Genomic DNA, 27,227 nt, shown 5'->3' with positions numbered 1-27,227 from the left:
CTAATAAATTCTCACCACTTAGGTTTTTGACAACTGAGTTAGGTATTTGTTAGGAGAGTTTCCGATCTCTGTCTACTTATCTATGTTTGTAACAATTTAGTTTATGTTGGCAATTATTTTTCCTATCTTTACAAACAATTTGTGTTGTCTTTCCCTCAAAGTTTAAACCATTTAAAGTAATTGTGTAAAATTATTTTAAATTAAATGTTTAGCCATTTAAATAACATTATAAAGGCTGCCTCTATTATCTTAACATTAAATGTAATACATTTATTATATAGAAAAATAATAAACCTTTAAAGTTTTATGTTGAATATTTTTTGTAAATTTCCGCCTTTGTACAGTGTTACACCCTCCAAAAAAAACGCAAATATATGCTACATGTGTTTTCAATATTGTGTTTATAAAAAGCATGTGTTTGTTTTTAAACAACAGCAAACAAACTGCAAGTGAAGTGCACTTGTCATCACCACTAGGGTCGTACAAGAAATGTGTTAACAAAGATTTGAAAAAAGAGTAACCAACTTAAAGAAAAAATATTGAGTTTTAAAGGGAAAAGGAAGTTTTCGTATAAAAGAAAATCAATTCAGAATTTAATTTGTTTATCCAAAATATAGTTTGGAAATTTAAATGCCGCCCTAAGTTAAAAATATCTTGAATACATATTTCAATACTAAAGAAAAAAATGTCTTTATCCCTGTCTATACTTGACAAATAATTATGATAACAATTAATGACGTTTGTTGTCAACAATTTTGTCATGACAAAGCAATAACTCTAATACATGGAGGCTATACCTGATAATTTTTTATCTTGACAACCATTTTGACGTTTATCAAGACAAGCATTTATGTTGAATGGATAAAAATAAATTTTCGAGTTGCCAGCTATATATTTTAAAACTACTACATCTTTTCAGCAACTGCTGAAACATATGTTTTTGTAATATTTATTTAGAAACAGAAATTTTTAGGTTTGCCAACGATTTTGATTTTCTGCAATAAATTCTGGAGTTGACAATTATACTTCGAATGTAAGAAACTTTCTTTCTTTGAAGATTTTTCGCTAATGAGTTCATTTGTATATGAATCCTTATTATTTGAATGTGTTTGTGAAATCTTTGGAGTTGCCAATTATTTGAAAATTTAGTAGATGGCAACGTTAAAATGTTTAAAATCAAAATCTACAGTAACTAACACCTTCATTAAACATGTTTCTTTGTAATATTTAAATAGTGAAAGGTAAATATTTTTAATTTACACAATAATATCAAAGAACTCATAATTTAGAAAAGAAAATTAACAAAAGTTTAAACTGAAAACTAATTTCGCGTTGCCAAATTTTTTTAAAACTTTTGGTTTTTAGTATATTATTAGGTTTAAATTTTTTTAGACTTAAAACTATTTTTTTGAGTTGCCAACTAGTTTTCAATCTGATATTTGGCTTCCCAAAATTTCTAAAATTGCAAAAATTTTTTGAAATTTTATTTATTTTCTTATTTTTATATTCGAATTATACATTTTGGCAGTTTTTAAATAATTTTGCGTTGCCAACTTTTTGTAAAATAAAAGAAAAGTCAGTATTATTAGCAGATTTATATGTATTAAATTCATAAAGACTTAAATTTTAAAATTTTCTGGGTTGCCAACTTAGTTGTAAACATGTAGTTGCCAACGCACATTTTCTTAAATTAATGTACTTTATAAAATTATGTTTATTTTTAAATTTAAATATTCAAATTACAGTTTTAAAATAATTTCGCGTAGTAATTTCTTTTAAAACTTAAAAAGAGTTAGGATTTAAATGTTTAAATTAAAATGAGGAGTTTCCAACTAATTTTCTTAAATTAAAAAAATAGCTTTAAAATTTTTTCTTTTTTTAATTTAAGTAGATATTTAACATTTCTAAATTTTGTAAAATAATTTCGCGTTGCCAATTTTTTTAAAACTTTTTAAAATCTAGTTTTTTATTAGATTTATTAATCTTTTAATATATTGTCATGCTTCAAATTAATTCAGACGAAAAATCTTAATAAAATACTGAACTTTTCATGTTTTGGAGTGGCCACCTATTTTTGAAATTGATAGTTGGCAACGTAAAGTTTCCTAAAATAATAAAAAAATGTTTTAAATTATATTTATTCTTCACTTAAATAATCGAATTATAATTTTTTCAGATTTAAATTAAATTTAAAAAAATATCGCGTTGCCAAACAATTTCAAAATTTAGATAATTTGGTATTTCAATAAATTATTAAAAGATTTTCCTTCTTTTTAATCCGTTTAAGTGTGAAACGCACTTTTTAAAATTTCGAGTTGCCAACTAACTTCAAAATTGAGTCAAAAGATTTATTTTTAATTATTAATTTTGTTAATAAATTTCGAGTTTTTATGAAATGATTTAAAAAAAATTGTCATTTAATTTTGAAGCCCTAAGTTTCCCTCTTATATGACAACTCTGTTGCTCTGCTGTTTTAGTTTTGCGCCTTTCAGTTACACATATTTTCTTCTTTTTAACGCCTACTGACCTTTTGTGTGTGGCAGTTTATTATGGTTTAGTGCCTACAAAAATCATAAATTATAACAAGTGTTTTTTTTTTGTTTTTCAAAAATTTCTACACATGACTTAATGGAATTTGATGAAAATTTATGCTCATTTGTATGTAGTACAATTAAATTAAACAAATTTCAATTTAATTCAAACTCAAAAACATAACAAAAAAAGCCTAAATTAATAATTTAATAGTTATTGTCTTGAACATTTCAAATATTAAAAAAAAAACAAAACAACTTTTGACAGTTATAAATCAACAATTGCTGTCTGTCATTAGCATTACCAACCATTTAGTTGTTTTCATTTAGCTGTCACACCACGCACGCACGCACTTGTAATAAATCAAATTTGTTAAAAAAATTTCATGTTGTATTTTGTGTTGGTCTTAGTTTCTTTGATAAGATAAATTACAAAGAGTAACACTGGGTGGTTTTAGTTGGGTTTTTGGATTTTCTTGGTCATTCTCAACATGGGGTATTTTTTATGAAGCTGATAATAAAAATTTGTTTATTTTTTTGTTTGAGTTTTTTAATGATAAAGACGTAAAATATATAAATATTATCTTTGTAATGAAGACAGAGTGAAACACTTGACCTTAACCTACTAAAAGGAGTTTTAATTGTTGGGAAATGTTTGTTTATTTTTGGTGAATTAAGTTTGAGTAGAATAAAGAGGGGGTGGTAATAACAGGCAGATCTGAAGTCCAAGAAAAAATAATAGAAAATTTGTTGTTTATTTTCTACCAAAACTTGATCGAGATTCGTGTCTAAATTTTGTCTAGATTATGGTTATTTTTCTCCCTTAAATACTTCAAAACTATTCTTCTGTCCATTCTAAACATCCTTGGCTTCTCTCTGAGAAAAATATTTATATTTTCCTCTCCCAATAGCTTGAGCAAAGGAGAATACAGTTTTTCCTAGTTTGCTTAGAAGCCAGACGTAAATATCGTTAAAGCAATTAAGGGACGAGGGGTTTAATTTGTACACTTGTCTCTCTAACAACGCTCTTCTTAACCCTATGTCTATACCTGATAAATTTTTGTCATGATAAACGTCAAAATAGCAATTAATTTCAATGAGGGAAAATGGGGTCTAAATTATACAAAAGAGTTATAATATTTTAAGAGAATGAATTAATAATCTTATTTATTGGCATTCAAAGTTTGAATTAAATTTCCAATGGATTTTGTCTCACAATTTACCAACACTGAATCACTCTGTTTAATAGTTTCCATAAAACTATGTATTAATTGCATTATTAAAAAGTAATTTTAATTAAAACCCCATAAATTTTTAAAAGCGTTGCTTTTGATATATTAAACTAAATTAATTAATTGCAGTTGTTTCTTGGTTTTTTCGCCTTTTAATCAATAAACAATTAAAAAGCTTAGTCAGCTTTAAAATGCTTACTTCAATTAACTTTCAAGTTTTCAAAAGACAACAGAAAAACTTAGCAAAACAATAAAAATAAAGTGGAATTAACAAAGTTCAAGGTTAAATTTGACACCAGTACAAAATGCTCTAATTTTATAACATAAACAATTCTGAAGAGTATTAAAGTATTGAAAGAATATTGAAATTTTAACAAAATTTTGTTTATATTTTAATTAAAATTTAGTTTGGCTTAGTCTGGCCTAAATTCACATGTTTCTGGCAGCAATTTTTTTGTTTTGTTTATTTTCCAAATGTTTTTGCAAATCTTGTTTAAAATCTTTGTTTATTTAAAATCAAATTTCTTTGCTTTCGCCTGCTGCTTGCTGCCTTATCAAATTGGTCAGTTATAATTTAGCGTGTCTAAACATGTTTAAAGGGGGAATTTTGGTTATGGTTAAATGAACATAAAACTCATAATTATAAGTAATTAAGTGTTAATGCTTGGTTTTTCAGTAATAAAACACTTAAAAAGCTGTATAAAATAAATAAAAAACTTAAGTTTTTAGAAAACTAGGATTTTCTTTAAACAAATTTAGAATTCTTTGCTAAATTCTCTTTTTGTTTTAAAAAATTATAATTTAACATGAAAGTTTATTTTTTTACCTATAGAAATTAAGGTTTTAATAATGTTTTCAATTGTTTGCGTTGCCAATTTCTTGCTTAAACAAGTTATTTAGCCCTTTTTAATATTAAAAACTTAAGTACTACAGCAATTGCAAAAGAATATTAAAGAATCTACTTTATTTTCTTTGGAAAAAGCTTTACTTATTATGTTTTCAATTTCGCGTTGCCAATATTTCTCTAAAATGTCTCTGTGGTGTATAAATATTTGTAATTAAAGTCTAAAGATTATGATTAATAACCTTATGGAACTTTATTTATTTGAATTCATGTTTAAACTATTGTTTTAACACAATTCTAACTTTTTCGCGTTGCCAATTTTTTGCTTAAGTAGCTATTTAAACACTTCTGATACTTAATACATGTATGCTACATCATATGGAAGATAAAACTAAAAAAAATTCATGATTTTCCTGCAAAAAAGGCCTTAATTTGTGATTATTTTCATTTTCGCGTTGCCAATGACAAAATTTTTTGTATAAAAAATTTGTATTTAAAGATTCAAGCTTATGGTTAATAATGCTATTTAATTTATTTTACTATTGTTTTAACACATTTTAAACTTTTTCGCGTTGCCAATTTTATGCTTAAATATGTTATTCATCTGTTTTGAATATTAAAAACTAGTTTCCTACATCATTTGGAAAATAAAACTTACAAAAAGGACTTTAATTTTTGCTTTTTCATATTTTTTGATTTTTCGCGTTGCCAATGTTTCACTAAATTTGCTCTTTGTTATTGATTTTTTGTAATTATAGATTAAAGTTCATGAGTAATGCAGAAAAGCAACTTAATTCATTTGATTTCATGTTTAAAATATGGTTTTAATACAATTTGCTTCATTTGCGTTGCCAATTGTTTGGAAAATAACTCAACAATTTCCTTAATTTTCTTTCATAAAAAGTCTTTAATTTTTAATTATTTAAATTTTCGCGTTGCCAATGATTAGCTTAATAAACTGTTTGGTTTAAAAATAGATGCAGTTATAGATTAAAAGTTGTTCTAAATAAATGTCTGCAACTTAATTTATTTTTGTCATGTTTAAAGTAGGATTTAAATGCATTTTAAACTTTTTCGCGTTGCCAATTTCTTGCTTAAACAATGTATTCATCAGTTTTTAATAACTAGTTTACTACATCATTTGAAAAATAAAACTTTGTAAAAAAGACTTTAATTTGTACTTTTTTTAATTTTCGCATTGCCAATTATTAGCTAAATAAACAATTTGGTGTAGATGCAATTATAGATTAAAAGTTGTGGAAAATAACTTTCTGCACCTTTTTTTGTTAAAATTAAGGTTTTAACGCAATTTTAAATTTTTCGCGTTGCCAATTGCTTTTTTATACTTGGCAGCTAAAAATTAATAATACCGAAAACTTGTTTGCAGCTATAAATGGAAAAAAAATATATTTTTTAAATGATTTTTGTTTTAAAAACAGTTTAATTGTTTTAATTAAATTTTCGCGTTGCCAATTTTTTGAGAAATTGTCAATTTGGCGTAAAAATATGCTATTTATTCATACATTCGATGGCCTACCACTTCATCAAGGTTGAGCTATTTGGTTTCATTTATTAAATGTTGTTTTTAACAAAGTTTTAATCTATTCTCGTTGCCAATTTTTTGAGAAATTGTCAATTTGGCGTAAAAATATGCTATTTATTCATACATTCGATGGCCTACTACTCCATCAAGGTTAAACTATTTCGTTTCATTGATTAAATGTTGCTTTAACAAAGTTTTAATCTATTCGCGTTGCCAATTTCTTGCTAAATACCCAAAAAAACTTATTGTAATATATAACTTTTTTATGAATACAGCTGGACAGTGCTACATGTGAATTATTGTTTAAAATATATTTCTTTTTAGTTTTCGCGTTGCCATTTTTTTCTAAAACAAAAAATTTGGATTATAAATATGCAATTTGTAAATACATTTTAAGTGCCACTACTTCATGAAACCCAAACTATGTGTTTTTCTTTATTAAATATTGATTTAACTAGGTTTTAAAATAATCGCGTTACCAATTTCTAACGAAAAACTTAAAAATTGTGATTTCAAAAACAAAAATTAAAAACTTTGACAACTGCTTCGTGATATACCAAATTTTCCAAAAAGAATTGTTAAACTTTTAAAATTTAACAGTTAATTTTTTACCAAATTGCTTTGCCAAATGTTATGGATTAAAAAAAATCAAAAAACTTTCTTCAGAAAATGTGAATTTTTTTTATTTATTTTTTTATTTTTAAAAACATTCAAGAAATATGATATTTGATTTATGATATCATTTTAATTAGCATTTTTCCGCTTGATTTATTTATAATAAGAATTTTGCAATATACTGTGCATTTTGCAATATACTGTACATTGCTTAAATCATACTAATGATTTCATTTAATTGATTTAATAAATTTCAAAATTCTTTATAACATGTCTATGTTTAAACAAGTCATTGTTTAAACAACAACTACACAAAAAAAACACGTTTCTAATTCGAAAACAACCTCAAAAAGAAAACAAAAAACTAATGAGTTTAATGCAATCATCGGGAGATTTCAAAAAGCTGACATCAATTTCAAAATATTACTCAATACAAACTATTCTACAACTACAATTTAACGTATAGATATAAGAGATGCCAATTCAATCTTTTTGGGTGTCAAATACACAGCTTTTTAAATTGATTGATAAACTTTTAATTGGCCTCACGTTTATGTAAGTTAAAGAAAGATTTATAGTTTAATGAAAAGGTTAGAATTTTTGACATTGATTGGCAAACTATTTTTGTATTTAATATTAAAAAGAAACCAATTCAATATAATTTCTTTAATTGTTTTCTTTTCTTGTGTAATTAATTGAAATATTTATTTATTGTTTAGCTTGAATTGAATTTTGTTTATGACATCATGTAATTTTACATGTTTTCTTTTATTTATGACTCATTTAATTTGTGATTTTCTGGTTTAATCTGAAGCCTTAGTTTAATTACAACTAGACAAGCCCCTGTCTTTGATTATTTTAAATTGAACATGAGAGGTTTTATTTCTGTTATGTTATTTTTGTTGCAAGTTTGGTCATGCTTAAAAAACCTCAAGCCTCATTTAGACTTCCTCTTTGTGATAAATGCATTATTTCAAGTGATTTTAAAATCAACTGATGCTTGTTAAAGTGGCTGGATTAAGAGGCAAGTGTTTTATAGTGATGTTTAAAATTAAAAAAATAGTAATCGAATCCTTGTTTTCAAACCGGTTTCTTTTTTAAACATCACTATTGTATAAGTAATTATGAGTATGACTTATGCCTTTAAGATCTGGTTTTTTACATTTTCAGACAACATTTTTTTTTCGCTAGCGTCAGTCAGTCTTGTGCAGATGCTTTTCAATATTTTTGCAAAATTTTTATTTGGTTTTCTTGGTCTTCTTGATCATGTGTCGAAAGCTTTAAAATCTTTATAAATAATACTTAACAGTGTTTTTTGTTTCTCCATTTTTCTAAAATCAAATAACATTAAACTACAAATTGTTTGATCTTCAACCGCATTCAGCTGAAGTGTGAGAGAAGTTGCAGCAAAGGCTGTGTTCTCAAGTGTTGTTTAAACACGATTTACACAAGTTTATAGTGCAATTTGCATTATAAAGTTTTTTGTTTTTCTCTACTTGTAAGTAATTGTTGGTTCAACCGGATTTTCTCATTAGAGTATTGAAAGAATTGAATATGAATGATGATGGATGAATGTTAGGTTGTGTTTTCTAATGATTTTTTTGTTTAAATTTTAATGATAATGGGTTTTTTATTTTTGTAGGGGAAATATGTATATAGGTTTGTAATGGTGGTTTAAGTTATGTATTTTGTGTTAGAAAAAAAATTGACCCTTAGGCATTTGTCTGGCTTAGGCTTACCCCATTTGGGTTTTTGTGAACTTACCTAAAAAGAGAAGAGCAATATGAAAGAAATATTAATATATAATTTTAGTTTTAAAGGTTTTGTAAAATATTTTTAAGATTGATAAAGATTTTTTTTAATATTTTGTGGTTTGTAAACATATTATTTTAATACATACATATCTAGGTATGCTGTTCTATTTTTGGATTTAAAACTGTGCGTATAATTTGTGCAAAAGTTGCTAATAATATTAGCTTGAAGCTGTTTTTTGTATTATTATTAGGAAAATGTCAAGTCCTGAGGGAAATTAAGTTGTTTACAAAATTATTTACAGTAAACAACAGCAAATTTTTAATATAAAAACATATTTTTGTTTAGAATTTGAATGTTAAAGATTTATATAAATTATATTAAAGACATTTACATCTTTTGATTTATTATTCATCTGTTATATTTATCAAAATTACCTTAATATTCTTTTGTATTCTTTATTCTATTATTTTTTATTTAGTGTCAACATTTCCTTGTGATTTGCTTGCTATTTACAAGGGTAATCAACTTCGCGTGAATGGTTTCTAGTTCTTCTTCTTCCTCCATTGTTTATAATTCTTATTTCTACTATTATTTAACTTATTATTAAACAAAAGATTTTTAAAAATATTTATTTATCATATGTAAATGTTATTATTAATCAAAATATTATTTAAGTTTCTTAATTAATTCTTTTTTTCTTTTATTGTTTCATTACAGTGATTTAAAAAGGGTAAGTTTTTTTCTTTAATTCCATAGTATATTATATTATTTAAGCCTTAAAAGACAAATTGTATTAACAATAAATTAAAAATTCTTTAAACGTTGAAACTTTTAAAGAAAAAATACAAAAAAAAAAAACTAAAATCCCTAAAAATTCCCACACTTAAAATAGTAGATCCCCAAAAACTTAACAAAAACAAATCTTATTAAATCCCCAACACCACCTGTTCTTTATTATTGTTTTTATTTCTTACTTAAACAAAAAAAAAACCATGACCAAAACAATAAACTCCACTAAAATGTTCAATGAAGTGAGTGATTTTTATTTTTTTCCACAAAACTGGTTTCATTAAACAGCTAAACAAAAAACAACAAATTTAATGCTTAAAAAACGTAAATTTTAAACCACAATAAACCATAAGAAATGCATTAAATCCAAACAAAAATAAAGCTACTGCACTTTTTAACAGCACTGTTGGTTAAAAAATAAAATCTCTCTTGCATTGCATTTCTCTTGTTAGTTAGAGTGAGAACACACATGTGAGTGTGTCTGGTTGTTGTAAAGGGTTTTTGTTTATGTTTTGTTTGTTGGATTGTGCTTTATTTTGGTATCATCAATCTTATTGTTGTTGTTATTTTTACTTTTCGTATTTTCTTATTTCGTAATGTAAACAACAAACTTGTTTTACATGTTTTCCAACTCATGCCTTCCACCCACCCTCTCTCCTTTCATACAAGCGAGTAAAAGACGAATGACCACATTACCATTGTTTGTGTATTAGTAGTTCTTCGTTTTTTTAGTGTATTTGCTTTTAGTGTTGTTGTAATGTAGAGGAATCCCTTAGGAAATCAAAACAAAGCAATACAACAACAAAAACATAAACAAAATGAAAATACAAGTAAAATAAAAGTACTAAATAAAGAGAAAAGGGGATAAAAATAGTAAATGTTGATAGAAAAAGTAGTAAATAAGGATATTTTTTAACCAAAAAAGTAAAAACAACTATTTTTAAATAAACTAAAGTACTAAATAAAGGGAAAAGGGGATAAAAAGAGTAAATGTTGGTAGAAAATAATAAATAAGGATATTTTGTAACCAAAAAAGTAAAAAATATAAGAAAAACTCAAAATTTAAATCAAAGGGAGAACATTTTTTTAAAATTACTAAAACCAACAACAAATATTTACAAAATAGAGAACCCTAATTCAACAGTTTAGTTTTTTGTTGGGATTTTTTAAACAATTTCTTAAACATTTCAGTAAAAAATACTGAAAATTTTCTAAAAACAAAAATTTAAATAGAGAACTTAAAAAAATTTTCAAAAAAATGCAAAATTTAATTTTTTCAAGTTAATTTTTGTTCACAACTTACGAATTTGAAATATTTCAATATTTTCAAACTGAACCACAAAGTTACCTTAAAACATTTTTTATTTTAAAACAGTTTTGTTATTTTTATCTTTATTGGTTAGGAAAAAATTCCACATTAAACTTGTTTATCTTAATTAATTTATGTAAAATGTTATAGAAAACCATTAAACCATAACAACTTTTTACTTTAGTTACAACTACTCGGTTAAGCGGCTAATTTTTGTAACACTTTTATAAATAAAAACAAAAGATAAAATAAATTTTAAGACAAACAAAACATTTATGGTTACAAACTAAAGCCGCCGCTGAAAACAAAATTGCAAAAAAAAACTAAACTTGATGAAATGTCAAAATTGACATTTAAAAGATGCCAAAAATAGCAACTTTGCACATTATTTAGCAATTATTTCAATGTTTGCCATTTTAAGTTAATACATTTAAACAAATGTTAAAACTTTTAAACATCATATTTACAGTTTTTATAAAGCAATTGCAATTTATTTTTTTTAACGCACACACAAAAACCATTATTTTATTATGGTGGCTCATTAAACCAAAAAAATACACAAAAAACTTTATGGGAATTAAAACATTTTGTGTAAGAACGTGCTGGGAATGTAATATTGAGTTATATTATTATGCATAATATAGAAATGAAAATTTATTAGTAATAATCATAAACTGTTTTAATTAAACTTGTATTATTACTATTAATAACAAAGATAATTTAAAGTAATTAAAAAATTTACATTTTAATGTTTATGTTTTTTCAGTTTATAGAGATTTTTTAAATGTAGTTAAATTAAATGTTTAAAAATATTTACATGAGATAAAGCTTAAGGTGTTAAGTTTTAATAGGTATTTGTTTGAGGTTTCTAGGTGATTTTTTCAAAAGTTATTGGAGAATTAAAAAAAAATTCCTTCAATTAAAATTAATCATACGCTCTAGGTTTTTAGATTTTTGATATAATTTTTTTTGTCAAATTAAGCAGATTTAAAAAGAAATTGTTTGGTAAACATTTAGTAAATAATAGAGGCTTTTTAGAACCAACTTTTTTTTGTAAGAAAATTGTTTCTTTTAAAGCTGGGTAGGTCAAATTAGAGAAATAATAAAATTTTAAAAATAAAAAATTTAATTAAAATACATAAATTGTCATTCTAACACTATTTTTCAAACTATTGTTTTATATTTTAATTAACCAATTATTCTTAATATCAAATATAATTAAAAGGAATAATTTTTCAGTATTATTTAAATGTTTTTTTTTCAGTATATAGAAAGAAATGTTTGTGTTAATTTACAGGAAATAAAAGCTTCATATGTTTAGTTTTAATAGCCAATTGTTTCAATTTATTAGCTGTTTTATATAAAAAGTTGTGAAGGCATTTGTGAAAAAGGCCATAATTAATATTAATCATACGCTCTAGGTTTTCGGATTTTTGAATTGCATATTTTGCCTAAATTAAAAGGAGTTTCAAAGATATTGTTTAGTAAATCTTTAGTAAATACTAGGGACTTTTTGGTAAGAATTATTTTGGCGGAAAAAAGTTTTGCTAAAAGAGCAAAGCCAAATTTTAGAAAAATAAAAAAATTTTTAATAAACAGATTTTTATAAAAGTTTAATATGTATTTAGTTTTCGGAGCAAAATGCAAACAATATTCTTATAGTTTAATTAACGAATGTATAATAACATTAATATCAAAAAAGATTTTAAAAATATTTATTTTTAATTTATCAACATTATTGGCTGTATTTTTAAATATTGTTAGAAGAAATTTTTATGATTATTTAGCTGGAATATAAGCTTAAAGTGTTTAGTTTTAAAAGCAATTTGTTTTTTGTTATTAGCTGCTTTTTATAAAAAGTTATAAACAAATTTGTGAAAAGTGCACATAATTAATATTAATCATACGCTCTAGGTTTTTGAAATTTTTTAATTGCTAATTTTAAGCAAAATAAACAGATTTTTATAGTTATTAGGTATAGTTATTTAAGTAAATACTAAAGGCTTTTGAGAGGCACATTTAAAAATAAAAAATAGGTTTAAACAAAAATTTAAAATTATTTATTTAAAATTTTTCAACATTATGGGCTGTATTTTTAAATATTGTTAAAAGAAATAATTATGTTTATTTACCTGAAATATAAGCTTCAAGTGTTTAGTTTTAAATGCAATTTGTTTTATGTTATTACACGCTTTTTGTAAAAAGTTATAGACAAATGTATGAAAAATGAACATAGTTAATATTAATCATACGCTCTAGGTTTTAAAATTTTTGAATTGCTAATTTTAAGCAAATTAAAACGATTTTTATACATATTGTTTAATAAATCTCAAGTAAATACTAAAGGCTTTTTAGGTAAATTCATTTTGTCATAAATTTTTTAAAAAAAGTCAAATTTAAAAAAAAAATAAAATTTTTAAAAAATTTTAAAATTTGATTTCATGGAAATCTCATTAACAGAACATTAGTTTTTAAATTGTTGGTTAAAATAATGCCCTTTTTTATACATTTTTTTATACTGTTGCTATTTTTTATTTTCCTTTATTTCGTTTTTTTTTATTTATGTACAAAACTCTCTGTTGTGTAAAAAAATTACCTTAAACCAGGCAATAAATATTAACCTGTCACTTGCCGTTATTTTCTTGTAAATGACAATCACGATATGCTTGATTTTGTTAATATTACTCTGGTATTAACTTGACATGATTGACTTTTGTTGTTGTTAATTTAAACAAAAAACAAACTACGTTAACACTGACAATTAACAACAACTTTATCAATATTTTATTGTTGTTATTTAAACAAAACATTAAACACCAAAGTGCAGTCAGGCATAATAAACAAACAAAACATGAAAAAGAAAACTTGTTGAAAAAAATAACAGGCATTGTAAACTTCACTTGCAAACATAATAATAAACCAGTGATAATAAATCGAATTAATAGCAATTTTTTTCTTAATTTATTAAATGTTTTTTTTTTTATAATTTAAACGGATGTCAAGAGAATTTAAACTAATTTGTTACAAACGAAAAAAAAATATATTTAATAAAACAACCTACACTTTAATCTAAAACTAAAGCAAAACATACATTGTATTTGAAGTTTTCTATAACAAACACTTTGCTGTCAAGCTGCTGAAATGTCAAAAAAAAAACTCTTATTAAATTCTACTTATGGTTTCTAAAATGCATTGCATTGAGAATACAACAAATGACCTGATTTCTTTTAGATTTTTCCACCTCTACTCTTGTGTTTTGCCACTACCGACAGCGCTAAGTATCACAAAAGAAATGTGTGTCTTGAAGCCAACCACAAACAAAAAAAAAAACGCATTTAATGTCAATTTTGTGTTGAAAACTCTAGCAATCAATGTCACTTTTTTTCAAATGAGTTTCTTACACTAGGCAATTGTTTTGTTATTGTTACTCTTACACTCACACTTACTCTCCATTGTAAGTGAGGTGTGCAAGCAAAAAACCAACAACAACAATGTTGTATTTTTTAGTAGCAAAACAAAATAAACAAACCAACAAAATATCAACACAAAGTTGCCATAAATTGTAATGTTTGTGTACAAAATGTCCAAATGACAGTTTATTTAAACTTCAATGTTGTTTTTTTCTATAATTTTTTTTTTTGCAATTTTGCCCACCATTTTATATTGTTGTTATTTTTTTCTATTTTAAACATTTATAGGTGCATTTTGAAATGTGTAAGTGTAGAGCGTTTGTAACCTTTTTAGGTTTTATTTTATTATCACAACTATTTTATATAAAATATTTGTTTTTTTTACGTTTGTACAGCTTTACAACAAACTCACGTTGTAATGAGAAAAAGTTTTTTTGTTTCTATTTTTTTTATTTAACCATTTTAGGAAAATATGTTTAAAACAACAAAGAAAATTGAAATTGTTTGTTTTGTTTGTTTTTTTTTTTTGTAGAACGTGAGAATTGTTAGAGCTTAAATAAAAGGGGATTTTGAGAAGAAGTGTTTTATAAAAATATAATTTAATTAAAAAATTAATAACTAAATTTACTTGAGAAACAGTTATTTATATTGGATGGAATACTGCTGAATATTAAATATTTATAAAATAAAAAATTATTTTTTTTTTTTTAAATTTGGTCTGGCCATTTTTAACGTAATTTTTTTCCCTCAAAAATTTCTATACTTAAAAGCCTTTACTATTTACCAAAGATTTACTAAATAATTTCTTTAAAAATTTGTTTAATTTGCTTAAAATTTTCAATTTAAAATTTTCTAAACCTAGAGCGTATGATTAATATTAATTATGATAAGTTTTTACAAATCCATTTATAACTTTTAACAAAAAGCAGCCAATAACTTGAAATAAATTAAAATATAAACTAAACACCTTAAGCTTTTAAATCATTAAAATATATTTCAACATTTCTTGTCAAAATATTTAAAAAAAATCACACATAATGTTGAAAAGTAAAAATTATAATTTTTTGAATTTCCTTAAATTAACATGGTTTGTAATATAAATAATCAATTAATAGAAATACACAAAAATAGTTTATAATATAAAATAGGAATAGAAAATAATTACTTTTTATTAGAAAAAAATATTTGAAAAATTTTATTATTTTTTAAATTTGGTTTGGCTATTCGAAAGCGACAACTTTTTGTCACATAATATTAGATACTTAAAAGCTTTTAATATGTACTAAAGGATAACAAAACAATTTCTTTAAAAATCTATTTAATTTAAGGAAAATTACTAATTCAATAATCTTTAAACCTAGAGCGTATGATTAATATTAATTCTATGCATTTTTACAAATTCACTTATAACTTTTAACGAAAACTAACTAATAACTTGAAATAAATTGCTATTTAAACTAAACACCTTAAGCTTTTAGCTCATGAAAATAAAATTAAAGATTTTTTGTAAATATATTTAAAAAAAATCACACATAATGTGGAAAAGTAAAAATAAAATTTTTTTTTTTGAATTTCCTTAAATTAACTTGATTTGTAATATAAATAGTAAATGCTGAATAAAAATGTACAAAAATAGATTGTTATATAAAATAGGAATAGAAAATAATGGCTTTTTATAAAAAAATAAAAATATTTTAAAAATTTTATTATTTTTCAAATTTTGACTGGCCTTGAGAAAGCGACAACTTTTTGTTACATAATATTAGGTACTTAAAAACTTTGAATGTCTATTAAAGGTTTACAAAAAAATGTCTTTAAAAATCTATTTAATTTAAGGAAAATTACTAATTCAAAAATCTTAAAACCTAGAGCGTATGATTAATATTAATTATTGGCATTTTATACTTTTAACAAAAAGCAGCGAATAACCTGAAATAAATTGCTATTAAAACTAAACAACTTAGGCTATTATCTCCTTTATAAATAAATTATAATTTCTTTAAACTATATTAAAAAATCCACAAGGAATTAAAAACAAAAAATAAATAAATTTTTAATTCCTTTTTTATCTTGGTTATTAATAATAAATATTTAATTAAAAAAACAATAATAGTTTACAAAATAGTCTAAATATAACAATTAATCACTTTTAATTCAAATTATAATTTTCAAAATTTTGATTATTTTTAAAATTTGTCTTTGACATTTATTTGGGAAACCTCTTTCCCTTAAATAAGTATTTACGAAAAGGCCTTTAATGTGCACTAACGGTGTGTTAAGCAATTAATTTAAAATTGTCTTTAATTGCTTAGAATTTTCAATTCAAAAATTAAAAAAACCTAGAGCGTATGATTAATATTAATTATGATAATTTTTCACAAATCCAATTGTAACTTTTTACAAAAAGCTGACAATAACATGAAATAAATTGCTATTAAAACTAAATATCTTAGGCTTTTAGCTCGTGGCAATAAAGCTAAACTTTTTTTGTAACTTTATTTAAAAACAGCGATTTTTATAAAAAAAGAAATTTAAAAAAAAAAATATTTTTTTATAATTCCATTTGAGATTTATTTGGGAGACCTTTTCCCTTTAAAATTGTATGTACGAAAAAGCCTTTAATGTGTACTAACGGTGTGTTAAACAATTTATTTAAAATTGTCTTTAATTGCTTTGAATTTTCAATTCTAACATTTAAAAACCTAGAGCGTATGATTAATATTAATTATGGTAATTTTTCACAAAAACAATTATAACTTTTTGCAAAAAGCTGCTAGCAACTTGAAACAAATTGCTATTAAAACTAAACACTTTAGGCGTTTAGCTAAACTTTTCTTGTAACTTTATATAAAAAAAAGAATTTTTATAAAAATAATTAAAAAAAAAAATATTTTTTTAATTCCATTTAAGAAATTAAATTTTATATCCTTTTAACACACCCTGTTCCCATATACACACACATAAAATAATTGAGATTTTATAAATTTTCTAAACAAAAAACCTGATGGCATGAAAGAAAATCAATTTTCAATGGAATTCATAAATCCAAACCATTTATAACGAAAGTATTTCAATAATACCAAAACAAAATGCAAGCCTTAAAAGGCAATAACTCACACCTTAGAATAAAATAATTTTCAATAAAAACGAACCTGATTTTCTGTACTGCGGGCCGCTGTTAAAGTCTGTGTGCCATTCACATGTAAACTGGAACTGATGGGCGGACACGATTGCCTTTTACTTAAATCCCTTTTAATGGCCAATTCATACCAGGGTATAATGGGTTTACTTCTCAGGGTAGTTTGGCAGCCGATTTTGAAATCCAAAGGATCCATATATTCCGGAGCCAATTTATTTAAATCCTCTACAGCCGCCTCGGCTGAGGCATAAATATTGCCAGCCGATTTATTGGGATGTAAATTGCTATACAAGTGATGGACATTACTGTTGACATTGTAATAGACGCCTGACATCATATTAACCAAAGAACCCATGGGTGAGTCGGGAGCGCGATGTAAACTACTGCCCAAACTTTGTACTCTCATGTGTCCTAGGGTGTGATAACGTCTATCCACCGGATTTTGTAACACGGGCATGGCCGAGGGCACGGCCAATATTTCATCTTGATCGATGGTGGCTAAACTATGGCTGGTATAAGATCTTTCCAAAATTTCGGCACTAGAACTTCTTTGAGGCGGTGGAGGCAGTTGATAGCAAGTTATTTTTGATGTTGACCCCTCCAAAGGCATCATAAGAGAGGGTGACCTGCTGGCTGAGGTATAAATCTTTGGTTTGGCATACAAACTCTCCCGTCTCACTGGAGTGGGCGGAGGTTTATGGCTGGGTGAGGGTGGTGGTCTATTGGTATATGTAGGACTTTCACTGTCACTGCGTTGAAAGGAGGAAGTCATTAAAGTTAAGGGTCTCCTAGAGTGTTCACCCAAGGATTGTGTCCGCTTGTAGTTGAGTGACACCGTAGAGGGCCGTCTCGATTTGGCGGGCGAATGAGAGTGAGAGGACTGAGAATGTTCTGAAGGCGTTCTTATAGTTGGATATTCTTGCAATTCAAAGGCTTGTTTACTCAAAGGCGAATACTCTCTTTCCGAGGACTCGTCATAGGAATTGCGTATGCCACTGTCCAATCTCCTCTTGGGCGAATCGGGGGCTGTATACAAAAATATTTGATCTTCATCGGCTGTGGTGTAGTCGGGAGTTTTGGCGGTATTACTAGAGTGCAGGGAATCCAAAGAGAAGCGAGAGTTTTTCTTAAGGCTATGATAGTCCACATTAATGCTGCCGGAGCCAGAAGAGCCCACCACACTGTCGCGACAGCCGGAACCTGAGTTGGCTCCACCCGACGAAGAACTGGCATCTGAGAGAGGACGGAAGGTGGAATTTGCTGAGGAGGCATACAAAGGTTCCATATCCGTTATGGTGGGAGTTTTAACGGGTTTGGCTGATGGACGAGAAATATAAATATCCTCATTTGGGGCTGAGGAGTTAGAGTTGGGTTGATACAAACTTTGAGACATTTTATTATGGCTGTCCGAGCGAAAGGGTGATGTCTGGCTATAGTCACTGCGCAGGGAGATAGTTCTTTTACGTTCTCCAGGTGTTGTAATGACATATTGTCGAACTGTTACCTCCTCGGCAGCCTTTTCCTGTTCCTGGGCTGCCTCCAATTCTTTGGCTCTTATCGATAGGGATCGCGTTAAACCCCGGCCCCTTATGGTGGCATAACCATCATACAAAGGAGTAGTGGCGGGTGAAGGCCTGGACGAGGTAGTGGCCGACATAGTTTTAGACTTTACAATTTTAGCCTCGTTGCTGGAGGTTAACAAACATAAATTATCGTCGTCTTCGTAGTCACATTCACTGTCATCATCTATTTTAAGGGGATTTTGTTGTTGTTGACTGGAGTTTTGATATTCACATTTTTTATAGTTTTTATTTAATTTAAATTTTTCAATTTTCTTTTGTAGCTTCAGTTTTATGTTTAATTATGATTAATTGCTATTAAAACACACACAATACATAAAGAAAAAAAAGATTATTATGATGCTGTTGCTGACGAGGGTCTTAAGAGACAGCTGGTTTAAAGTAATTTAATAGTTCACTTGATGAATTATGTTTTAAAGTCATGACGTTGCTGGTGGCACAAGGAATCATTATTAAACACTTTAGAGTTTTCTTTTTTTTTGTACTTTTTAATTGTAATTTGAGAGTACAAGGTTTAAATTTAAGGATTTTTATATGAAATATAGCTGAAGTCATAGGTTTAAATTGGTTATGATAATTTGTTTGCTTTAATTATGAAATTAATAACTTGAGTAAATGAAAACAATTTAGAAATGTTGTGTTTTTAATTTTATTAAAATTTTTATTTTTTATTTGATTATTTTTCAAAATTGGCCTTTTTGCGAAACCTTTTTATTACAAAAAAAGTATTTACCAAAAAGCATTTAATATTTACTACAGATTTTGTAAATAATTTCTTTAAAAATCTCTTGAATTTGCCTAAAATTTCCAAAACAAAAATTTTAAAACCTAGAGCGTATGATTAATATTAATTATGACAAGTTTTACAAATTTCCTTATAACTTTTTATAAAAAGCTCGTAATAAGTTGAACTAAATTGCTAACTAAACTAAACAGCTTAAGCTTTTAGCTCAGATAAATAAACATTAACATTTCTTCTAACTATATTTAAAAATTAGCCATAATTTTAAAAAATATCAATTAAATTTTTTTTTTGAATTTCTACTAATTAATATGTTTATCAATACGAATATTAAATGTTTACTTTAAATATACAACAATAGTTTACAAAATTGGTTAAAACGGCCAAATAATCACTTTAATTTTTTTTCCAAATTCCAATATTTTGAAATTTGACATTGACAGCTTTTTGCGAATAGTTTTTTGCACAAAGAAGTATGTACCAACAAGTAAGAGTACTATATTCGGCCGTGCCGAATCTTAAATACCCTCCACCTAAATATGATGGTATAACAACTGAAATAATATAACAATCGTTAGAAAGACTAATTTACGAAGTAGATATTTTATTTCAAATGTACAAAAATTTTTTTCTAATTCAGCAATTTATAACTGAAATTCCTATTAGAACGTTTGACGCAGTTAATTATTGTCTTTTAATTGAGAAATTGTAGTCTAAATTTAATTTTTCTAAATCTTCGTGTAAATTATTATTTTCTTACATAGGTAACCGTAAACAGTTTGTTGGAACTGGGTTAAACGATCTACAATATCTGAGTGTCAAAGTGGCGCACAGTGGTGTGAGAAAAAAAGAGGGATATAAATCTGTAACATCTAAACCCTTAGTCCGATTTTAATGAAATTTCACATGCGCAATTATCGGCCGATCTTCATAGAATTAGGAACAGCGATTTTGGTATATATGGGGATTATTCATGTCGAATTTCAACTTGATAGCGATATTTATAAGACATTTATGCTTATTTAAGTGATTTTCGGAAGTGTACTTTATATGGGGGCTATGGTCAAATATGGGCCGATCCACGAAAAATTTTCTAATATAATTTGTTTTACCACGAAACTTATTTTTGCTGAATTGTATGTGGATATTCCTATTCTGTAGGCATTTATAGACCATAGAACCATATTTCGGGAAGAAATTTGTATGGGGGCTAGGAGAAATCATGGACCGATTCTTATAATTTTCACCATAGTTACTCCTTTTATCATAAAAGTAACGAGTGCAAAATTTTATGATATTAGCTGCAATATATTTACAAAAAATTTCCAAAAATATGTGAAAATTATCAATTTTTTTTTTTAGGTTGTCCCACATTTTCATTCATAACTTTGGTTCCACTGTACCGATTTTGCTGATTTTCAATACCAAACTGCTTAGGACAATAGTAAACATATTTCTTGCAACTCTACTAATTTTGTTTGCGAATTTTGGACGTGAGCGTGTTTTACACAGACGGACAGACGGACAGACAGACGGACATGGCTCAATCGACTTAGAATTTCATAAGGATCAATAATATATATACTTTGTTGGGTCTCAGATGAATATTTCTCAATGTTACACACGGAATGACAAACTTATATATACCCTCATTCACCACTTATGGTGGTGGAGGGTATAAAAAGCATTTAATATTTACTAAAGGTTTTGTAAATAATTTCTTTAAAAATTTCTTTAATTTGCTTAAAATTTCAAAATCAAAAATTTGAAAACCTAGAGCGTATGATTAATATTAATTATGACAAGATTTACAAATTTCCTTATAACTTTTTATAAAAAGCACGTAATAAGTTGAAATAAATTGATAACAAAACTAAACAGCTTAAGCTTTTAGCTCAGATAAATAAACATAAATATTTCTGCTAATTATATTTAAAAAATAGCCGTAATATTAAAAATAAATATTTTCTTAATAACATTCATCTTTATTAAGTTTTCTTAACAATAGCTGAGGTTTATCTCTGTATGTTTATGTTGGTGGCAACTAACTTAACAATATCAGGAAATAATTACTATATCCCCCTCTTAAATCTAATCTAAAACTATCAATCATCAATTTAAATAGTAAAGTTTGTTTTAAAGATTCCCTTATAAAAACATTTAACCAGTCAGCCCTTTTAATAATAAAAAAAAACATTACAAAACATTTCCGTTTAAAAAAACTTTATATATTTTGCATAAAAAAGACCGAACGACCAGCAACTCCTCCTCTATAAACATTTATGCTTTTTTATGCTGTATGACTCACTTGCAAAACAAACAAACTAGCAGCAATCCAGCAACTCAAAAAAGGGAGTTCATTCGTATGAAACTAACAACACACAAAATCAACAACAACAGCAACTACAACTGTCAGTTAAAATAAAAATTATGGCAATGCATAAAAATATAAAAAAAATTTAACTATACGCCGAATGTATTTAAAATAATCAAACGAAATTAACTGTAAGAATTGCAAATACAAGGAATGAGAAAAAAGTCAACATACAAAACAACAAAGAAAATATAAACAAACTCGTGCATGAAGGAAAGAGTTGCCAACTATTAAGCAATATTAAAGGGAAATGTAAATAAAAACCTTAAACAAAAAAAAACTTTTTTATTTAAGGATATTAGTATAGGAAATTTTAAACTGTATTAGAAAATTGTTAATTTTTGAAAATTTTCGCATTGCCAAATTTTTGAAAAACTTATTTTTTACAAACACAAATATGATAATATGACTTCAATTTATTATAGAAGTTAAAATCACAACAGTTTTTGTTATTTTCTTCACTTTTGAAAATGTCCGCATTGCCAACTTTTTTAATATTACTATTAATTGCAAAAGTTACTAAAAGGCTTTTGAAGGCAAATTAAAGTTATAATAAAAGGCATTTACTATTTTGAAATTGATGAAATTTTTAAAATTTTCGCATTGCCAACTTTAAAAAAATATGGATTTAAAAAGAAACCTTTACAATAGTTTGCCTTAAATTTGTAATAGAAGTGGAAAACTGTAAAAAATTTATAATTTTCTTTACTTTTGAAAATTTTAGCATTGCCAACTTTTTTAATATTGCCAGATTTTAATAAAATTACTATAACATTCTTATACAGAATTGAAAGCTGTTGTGAAAAGCACTAAATATTTTTGAAATTTATTAATTTTTGAAAAAAAATCGCATTGCCAACTTTTTTCAAATTTATGATTTTGTAAAATTTATAGTAATATTTTGTTTTAAAATTTTAAGAGGGGCTGAAATTATTAAAATTTTTGTAATTTTCTTTACTTTTGAAAATTTTTGCATTGCCAACTTTTTTAATATTGTTAGATTTTAATAAAATTTCTAAAAGGTTCTCATGCAAAATTTAAATTTTTTGTGAAAAGCATTAACAAATTTTCAAATTTATTAATTTTAGAAAAAATCGCGTTGCCAACTTTTTAAAATTTATGATTTTGGGAAAATGATAGTAATATTTTGTTTTAAATTTTTAATAGGTATAAAAAACGTTTAATTTTGTGTAGTATTTCTTACTTTTGAAAATGTTTGCATTGCCAACTCTTTTAATATTTCATGATTTTGGTAAATTTACTAAAATGTTTTTAAAGTAAATTTAAAGCTGTAATGAAAGACATTTAAATTTTTTGAAATTTGTTAATTTTAGAAAAGTTTCGCATTGCCAACTTTTTAGAAAAATTAATATTTTTCAAAAACCATTATAATATTTTGCTTCTTATTTATAGCTGCAATGGAAATCAAAACACATTTTATTGTTTTCTTTACTTTTAAAAATGTTCGCATTGCCAACTTGTTTAATATTAGCATATTTGCGAAAAGTTGCTAAACATTTTCTGAATGAAATTTAAAGCTATAAAGAAAAGCAGTTCCATTTTGTTAATATTGGTGAATTTTTTAAAATTTTCGCATTGCCAACTTTTTTAAAAATTTAAATTTTTCCAAAAATGATTATAAAATTTTACCTAAAATTATCGCTGGAATTTGAAACTGTAAAAATTTTAGTAATTTCCTTAACTTTTGCAGTGATGTATTGCCAACTTTTTGAAAAACTAAGGATTTTATAAAAGTATCTTCAATATTTTGCATGGAATTTTGAAATAGAAATAGAAACCATTAAAAAAATTTAAAATTTTATTTTTAATTGGCAACTCTTTTGTTTATGGCAATTTTTTTGCTTACAAAACTAGCATATATTGTATTCATAATGCGTATTACTATATAGTGAAGTGGTATTTAAACAAAATATCTATCTAACTAAACAGAAAAAAGACTATTTCAAGCATAAAACTATAAAAGATACGAGTTACAAGATAGAATTGCAAAAGATAAAATAAAATAAATTAAACACAAACGCAATAAGAAAAATGTCATTTATACTTTTTTCTTTTTTAAGTTAATGTAATGAAGGCAAGACCAACGACGACGGTCCAGTCGTTTTTGTTTTTATGTAGATTTTTCTTTGTTAGAAAAATATTTCCTGAAGCTGGTCTTGTAGTTGTTACATTAAAGCTATTTTCATTGTTTTATTATTTGTATAGGTTTTTTTTAATGTAATTTTTTTTTCTTTAAATAAAATGAGCATTTTATGAGTGTGTAGCCTAGTTAAAGCAATTTAAAACTATTAATAAATACAACTGACTGACTGACTACTAGCTAGAGCCATGTCGAGCTGGGTATTGTGTGTGGAGTAGAATAAGTTGAGGCAGAATTTATTTAGATGGTTTGTAATGAAATGAAAATTGAAAGTAATTGTTTTGATTAGATAAAACATAAAATAAACATTAGTTCTTGTTGAAAGTGTCACTAGGAAAGTTGCTGGTTAATGTACGTTGTTTTTTATGAAATGAGCAATAAATTTAGTTTAATTAGTTGCCAACTACATATAAGGAAATAAAGTGTCTTAAATAAGATAAAATTAGTTTAAACACATTTTGAAGGTGAAATTGTTTTAAATTTTAAATGTTTAAGTGACAGTTTGAATAAACTAACATAACTGAGTTGCCAATTATATGGACAACAAGTTGGCTACACTGCCAAATTATTTCCACAGGTATTATTTCTTCTTTTTTTAAACTTTTGTTTACTAAGACTGCCTGACTGTAGGTTGGCAACTTTAATTGATTTCGTTTGCACTACAATAGAAAGACTAGACAACAATTAAAAAAAACACACAATTTAATTTACAAAAAATAATAATAATAGAAAAATTAAATAAAACGAAAAACAAATATTTGTTCCTCCCCCTAGCATTTGCTTGAAAACTATTCAAAATATTCTAAAGGAAATTCTTAATTGTCATTAAATAGAGTTGTTAAAAAGCACACAATAACAATTAAAACGAAAAATAAAAGAATAATTTAACAACATTATAAAATAAACTATATACAGACAAAGAATTTAACAAAGTTTTTATGTAAATAGATTTTTTTGACAATAAATAATGGCGGCATGAAGCCAGCAGATTTCTTTATAAAAAAAAATAATGAAACGGGTTTTCTTAAACAATTTAAAAGACAATAGAAACAAATACAATATAAGATTAACATTTTTGGCCAGCCTCTAGAAACTAAAAGGTCTGGCAAATTTAAAAGAAACCAAACAAAATGTTTTATAATTGAAACAAAACCCAATAATTTATTTTTACTACAAAGTAGGTGTTTAATTGCCCTGAGGGCTGTAAATGCAGGTTTAATAATTATTATAAGCAAAATTATTCTTATAGCAAAAAATGAAAAACAAATTTAACACAGCAGGTTAACAGAATTCCTGTTTAAAACTGGAGTTTAATAATTGTTTCATTTTTGTAGAGTGGGAGTGAATAAAACAATTACTTCGAAACAAAATTCAAAAATTCTTAAAAGTAGAAACAAATACAGTTGCCAACCAAACAAAAAAACTCTTGAATTTTTCACAACAACTTGAAATTATGATTTTTTAAAGAAAATTTTAAAATTTCATTGCACAGCTTTAAACATTTAAGAAAATTCTTAATTTTTAAACATTCTCGCATTGCCAACTTTTTAAAAAACTTTAGATTTTACAAAAATTAATATGATAGTTAAATAAAATGTTTAAAAGGAGTGGAAATTATTAATTATTAAAAGGTTTTTAAAGGAAAGGAAAAGGCAAGCTGTAATGAAAGAATTTTCGCATTGCCAACTTTTTCCAAAACTTAGATTTTTACCAAAATTTCTATAATACACATTTAAGTTGAACTTTCTAAATGGAACACATTAACAATTTTATAATTTTCTTAAATTTTGAAAATTTTTGCATTGCCAACTTGTTTAATATTAGCATATTTGCAAAAACTTACTAAAAGATTTTTGAACACAATTTAAAGCTGTAAAGAAAGACATTTACAATTTTTTAAAATTGTGAATTTTTGAAATTTTCGCATTACCAACTTTTTTAAAAAATTTAAGTTTTCTTAAAATTATTATGATATTTAGTTTTTGCTTTTAAATAGGAGTAAAAAAGCGTAAAAATGTTTCCAAATTCTGAACTTTTTAAATTTATTGCATTGCCAACTTTTTTATTATTGCAAAATTTAAAAAAAATTACTACATCGTTTTTAAAGGAAATTTAAAGCTGTAATGGAAAAAATTTACAAATTTAAAAAATTCTATAATTTTGGAAATTTTCGCATTGCCAACTTTTTAAAAAACTTTAAATTTTAGAAAACTGGATATGATAAATTGCTTGAGATTTTTAATAGAAGCAGAAAGCATTAACAATTTTATGATATTCTTGCAAACTTAAATTTTAGTATTGCCAACTTTTTTAATAGTACAAAATTTAAAAAAAAAATTCTAAACCTTTTTTAAAGGAAATTTAAAGCTGTAATGAAAAAAAATTACAAATTTAAAAACTATTAAATTTTAGAAATTTTCGCATTGCCAACTATCTTAAAAACTTTAGATTTTAGAAAACTGGATATGATAAAGTGCTTGAGATTTTTAATAGAAACAGAATCCATTAACAATTTTATGATATTCTTGCAAACTTAAATTTTTGGTATTGCCAATTTTTTTAAAAGAAATTTCTAAACCTTTTTTAAAGGAAATTTAAAGCTGTAATGGAAAAAATTTACAAAATTAAGAAATTATGAAATTCTAGAAATTTTCGCATTGCCAACTTTTTTAAAAACTTTAGATTTTAGAAAACTGGATATGATAAATTGCTTGAGATTTTTAATAGGATCTGAAATCATTAACAATTTTATGATATTTTTGAAAACTTAAATTTTTGGTATTGCCAATTTTTTTAAAAGTACAAGATTTGACAAAAATTACTAAAAAATTTTTATAGGAAATTTAAAGTTGTACTGAAAAATATAAACATTTTTGAAATTATAAAAATTCTTAAAAATTTTCGCATTGCCAACTTTTAAAAAACTTTAGAATTTGCTAAAATTGATATGATAATTTGCATTCGATTTTTAAAGAAAGTTCAAATCATTAAAAAAATAAAATTTTAATAAATTTTTTAAAAATTTGCATTGCCAACTTTTTTAATATTCACATATTTGCGAAATGTTACTAAACGTTTTTTGAAGGAAATTAAAAGCTGTCATAAATGGCATTTAAATTTTTTTAAATTTATAAATTTTTGAAAATTTTCGCATTGCCAACTTTTTGCTAATATTGGATTTTCTTCAAATTATTATGATATTT

General features: G+C 25.1%; 2 protein-coding genes across 6 annotated transcripts in view; both read right to left on the bottom strand.

Moving 5' to 3' along the window:
• LOC135952210 (protein CNPPD1) overlaps nt 1-27,227 on the bottom strand; it is a 526,375-nt gene that overhangs the window by 35,530 nt on the left and 463,618 nt on the right. The gene's annotated exons all lie outside the window — the stretch shown is intronic.
• The window catches only part of sick (sickie), a 234,646-nt gene that overhangs the window by 19,790 nt on the left and 187,629 nt on the right, over nt 1-27,227 (bottom strand). Inside the window, exon 2 of one of the 5 annotated variants that reach the window (XM_065502053.1) lies at nt 17,181-19,041. The exons of the other annotated variants lie outside the window; for them this stretch is intronic. Within the exon in view, the coding sequence (XP_065358125.1) occupies nt 17,181-18,824 (1,644 nt within the window). The 5' untranslated portion in view covers nt 18,825-19,041. The remainder of the gene's footprint in view (nt 1-17,180; nt 19,042-27,227) is intronic. 5 annotated transcript variants of the gene reach the window in all.

Source organism: Calliphora vicina, chromosome 2 (assembly GCF_958450345.1).
Source record: "Calliphora vicina chromosome 2, idCalVici1.1, whole genome shotgun sequence".
Classification (NCBI taxonomy): Eukaryota; Metazoa; Arthropoda; class Insecta; order Diptera; family Calliphoridae; genus Calliphora; species Calliphora vicina.
Note: the sequence above shows the minus strand (reverse complement) of the source record. Positions and strands in the feature narration are given on the sequence as shown.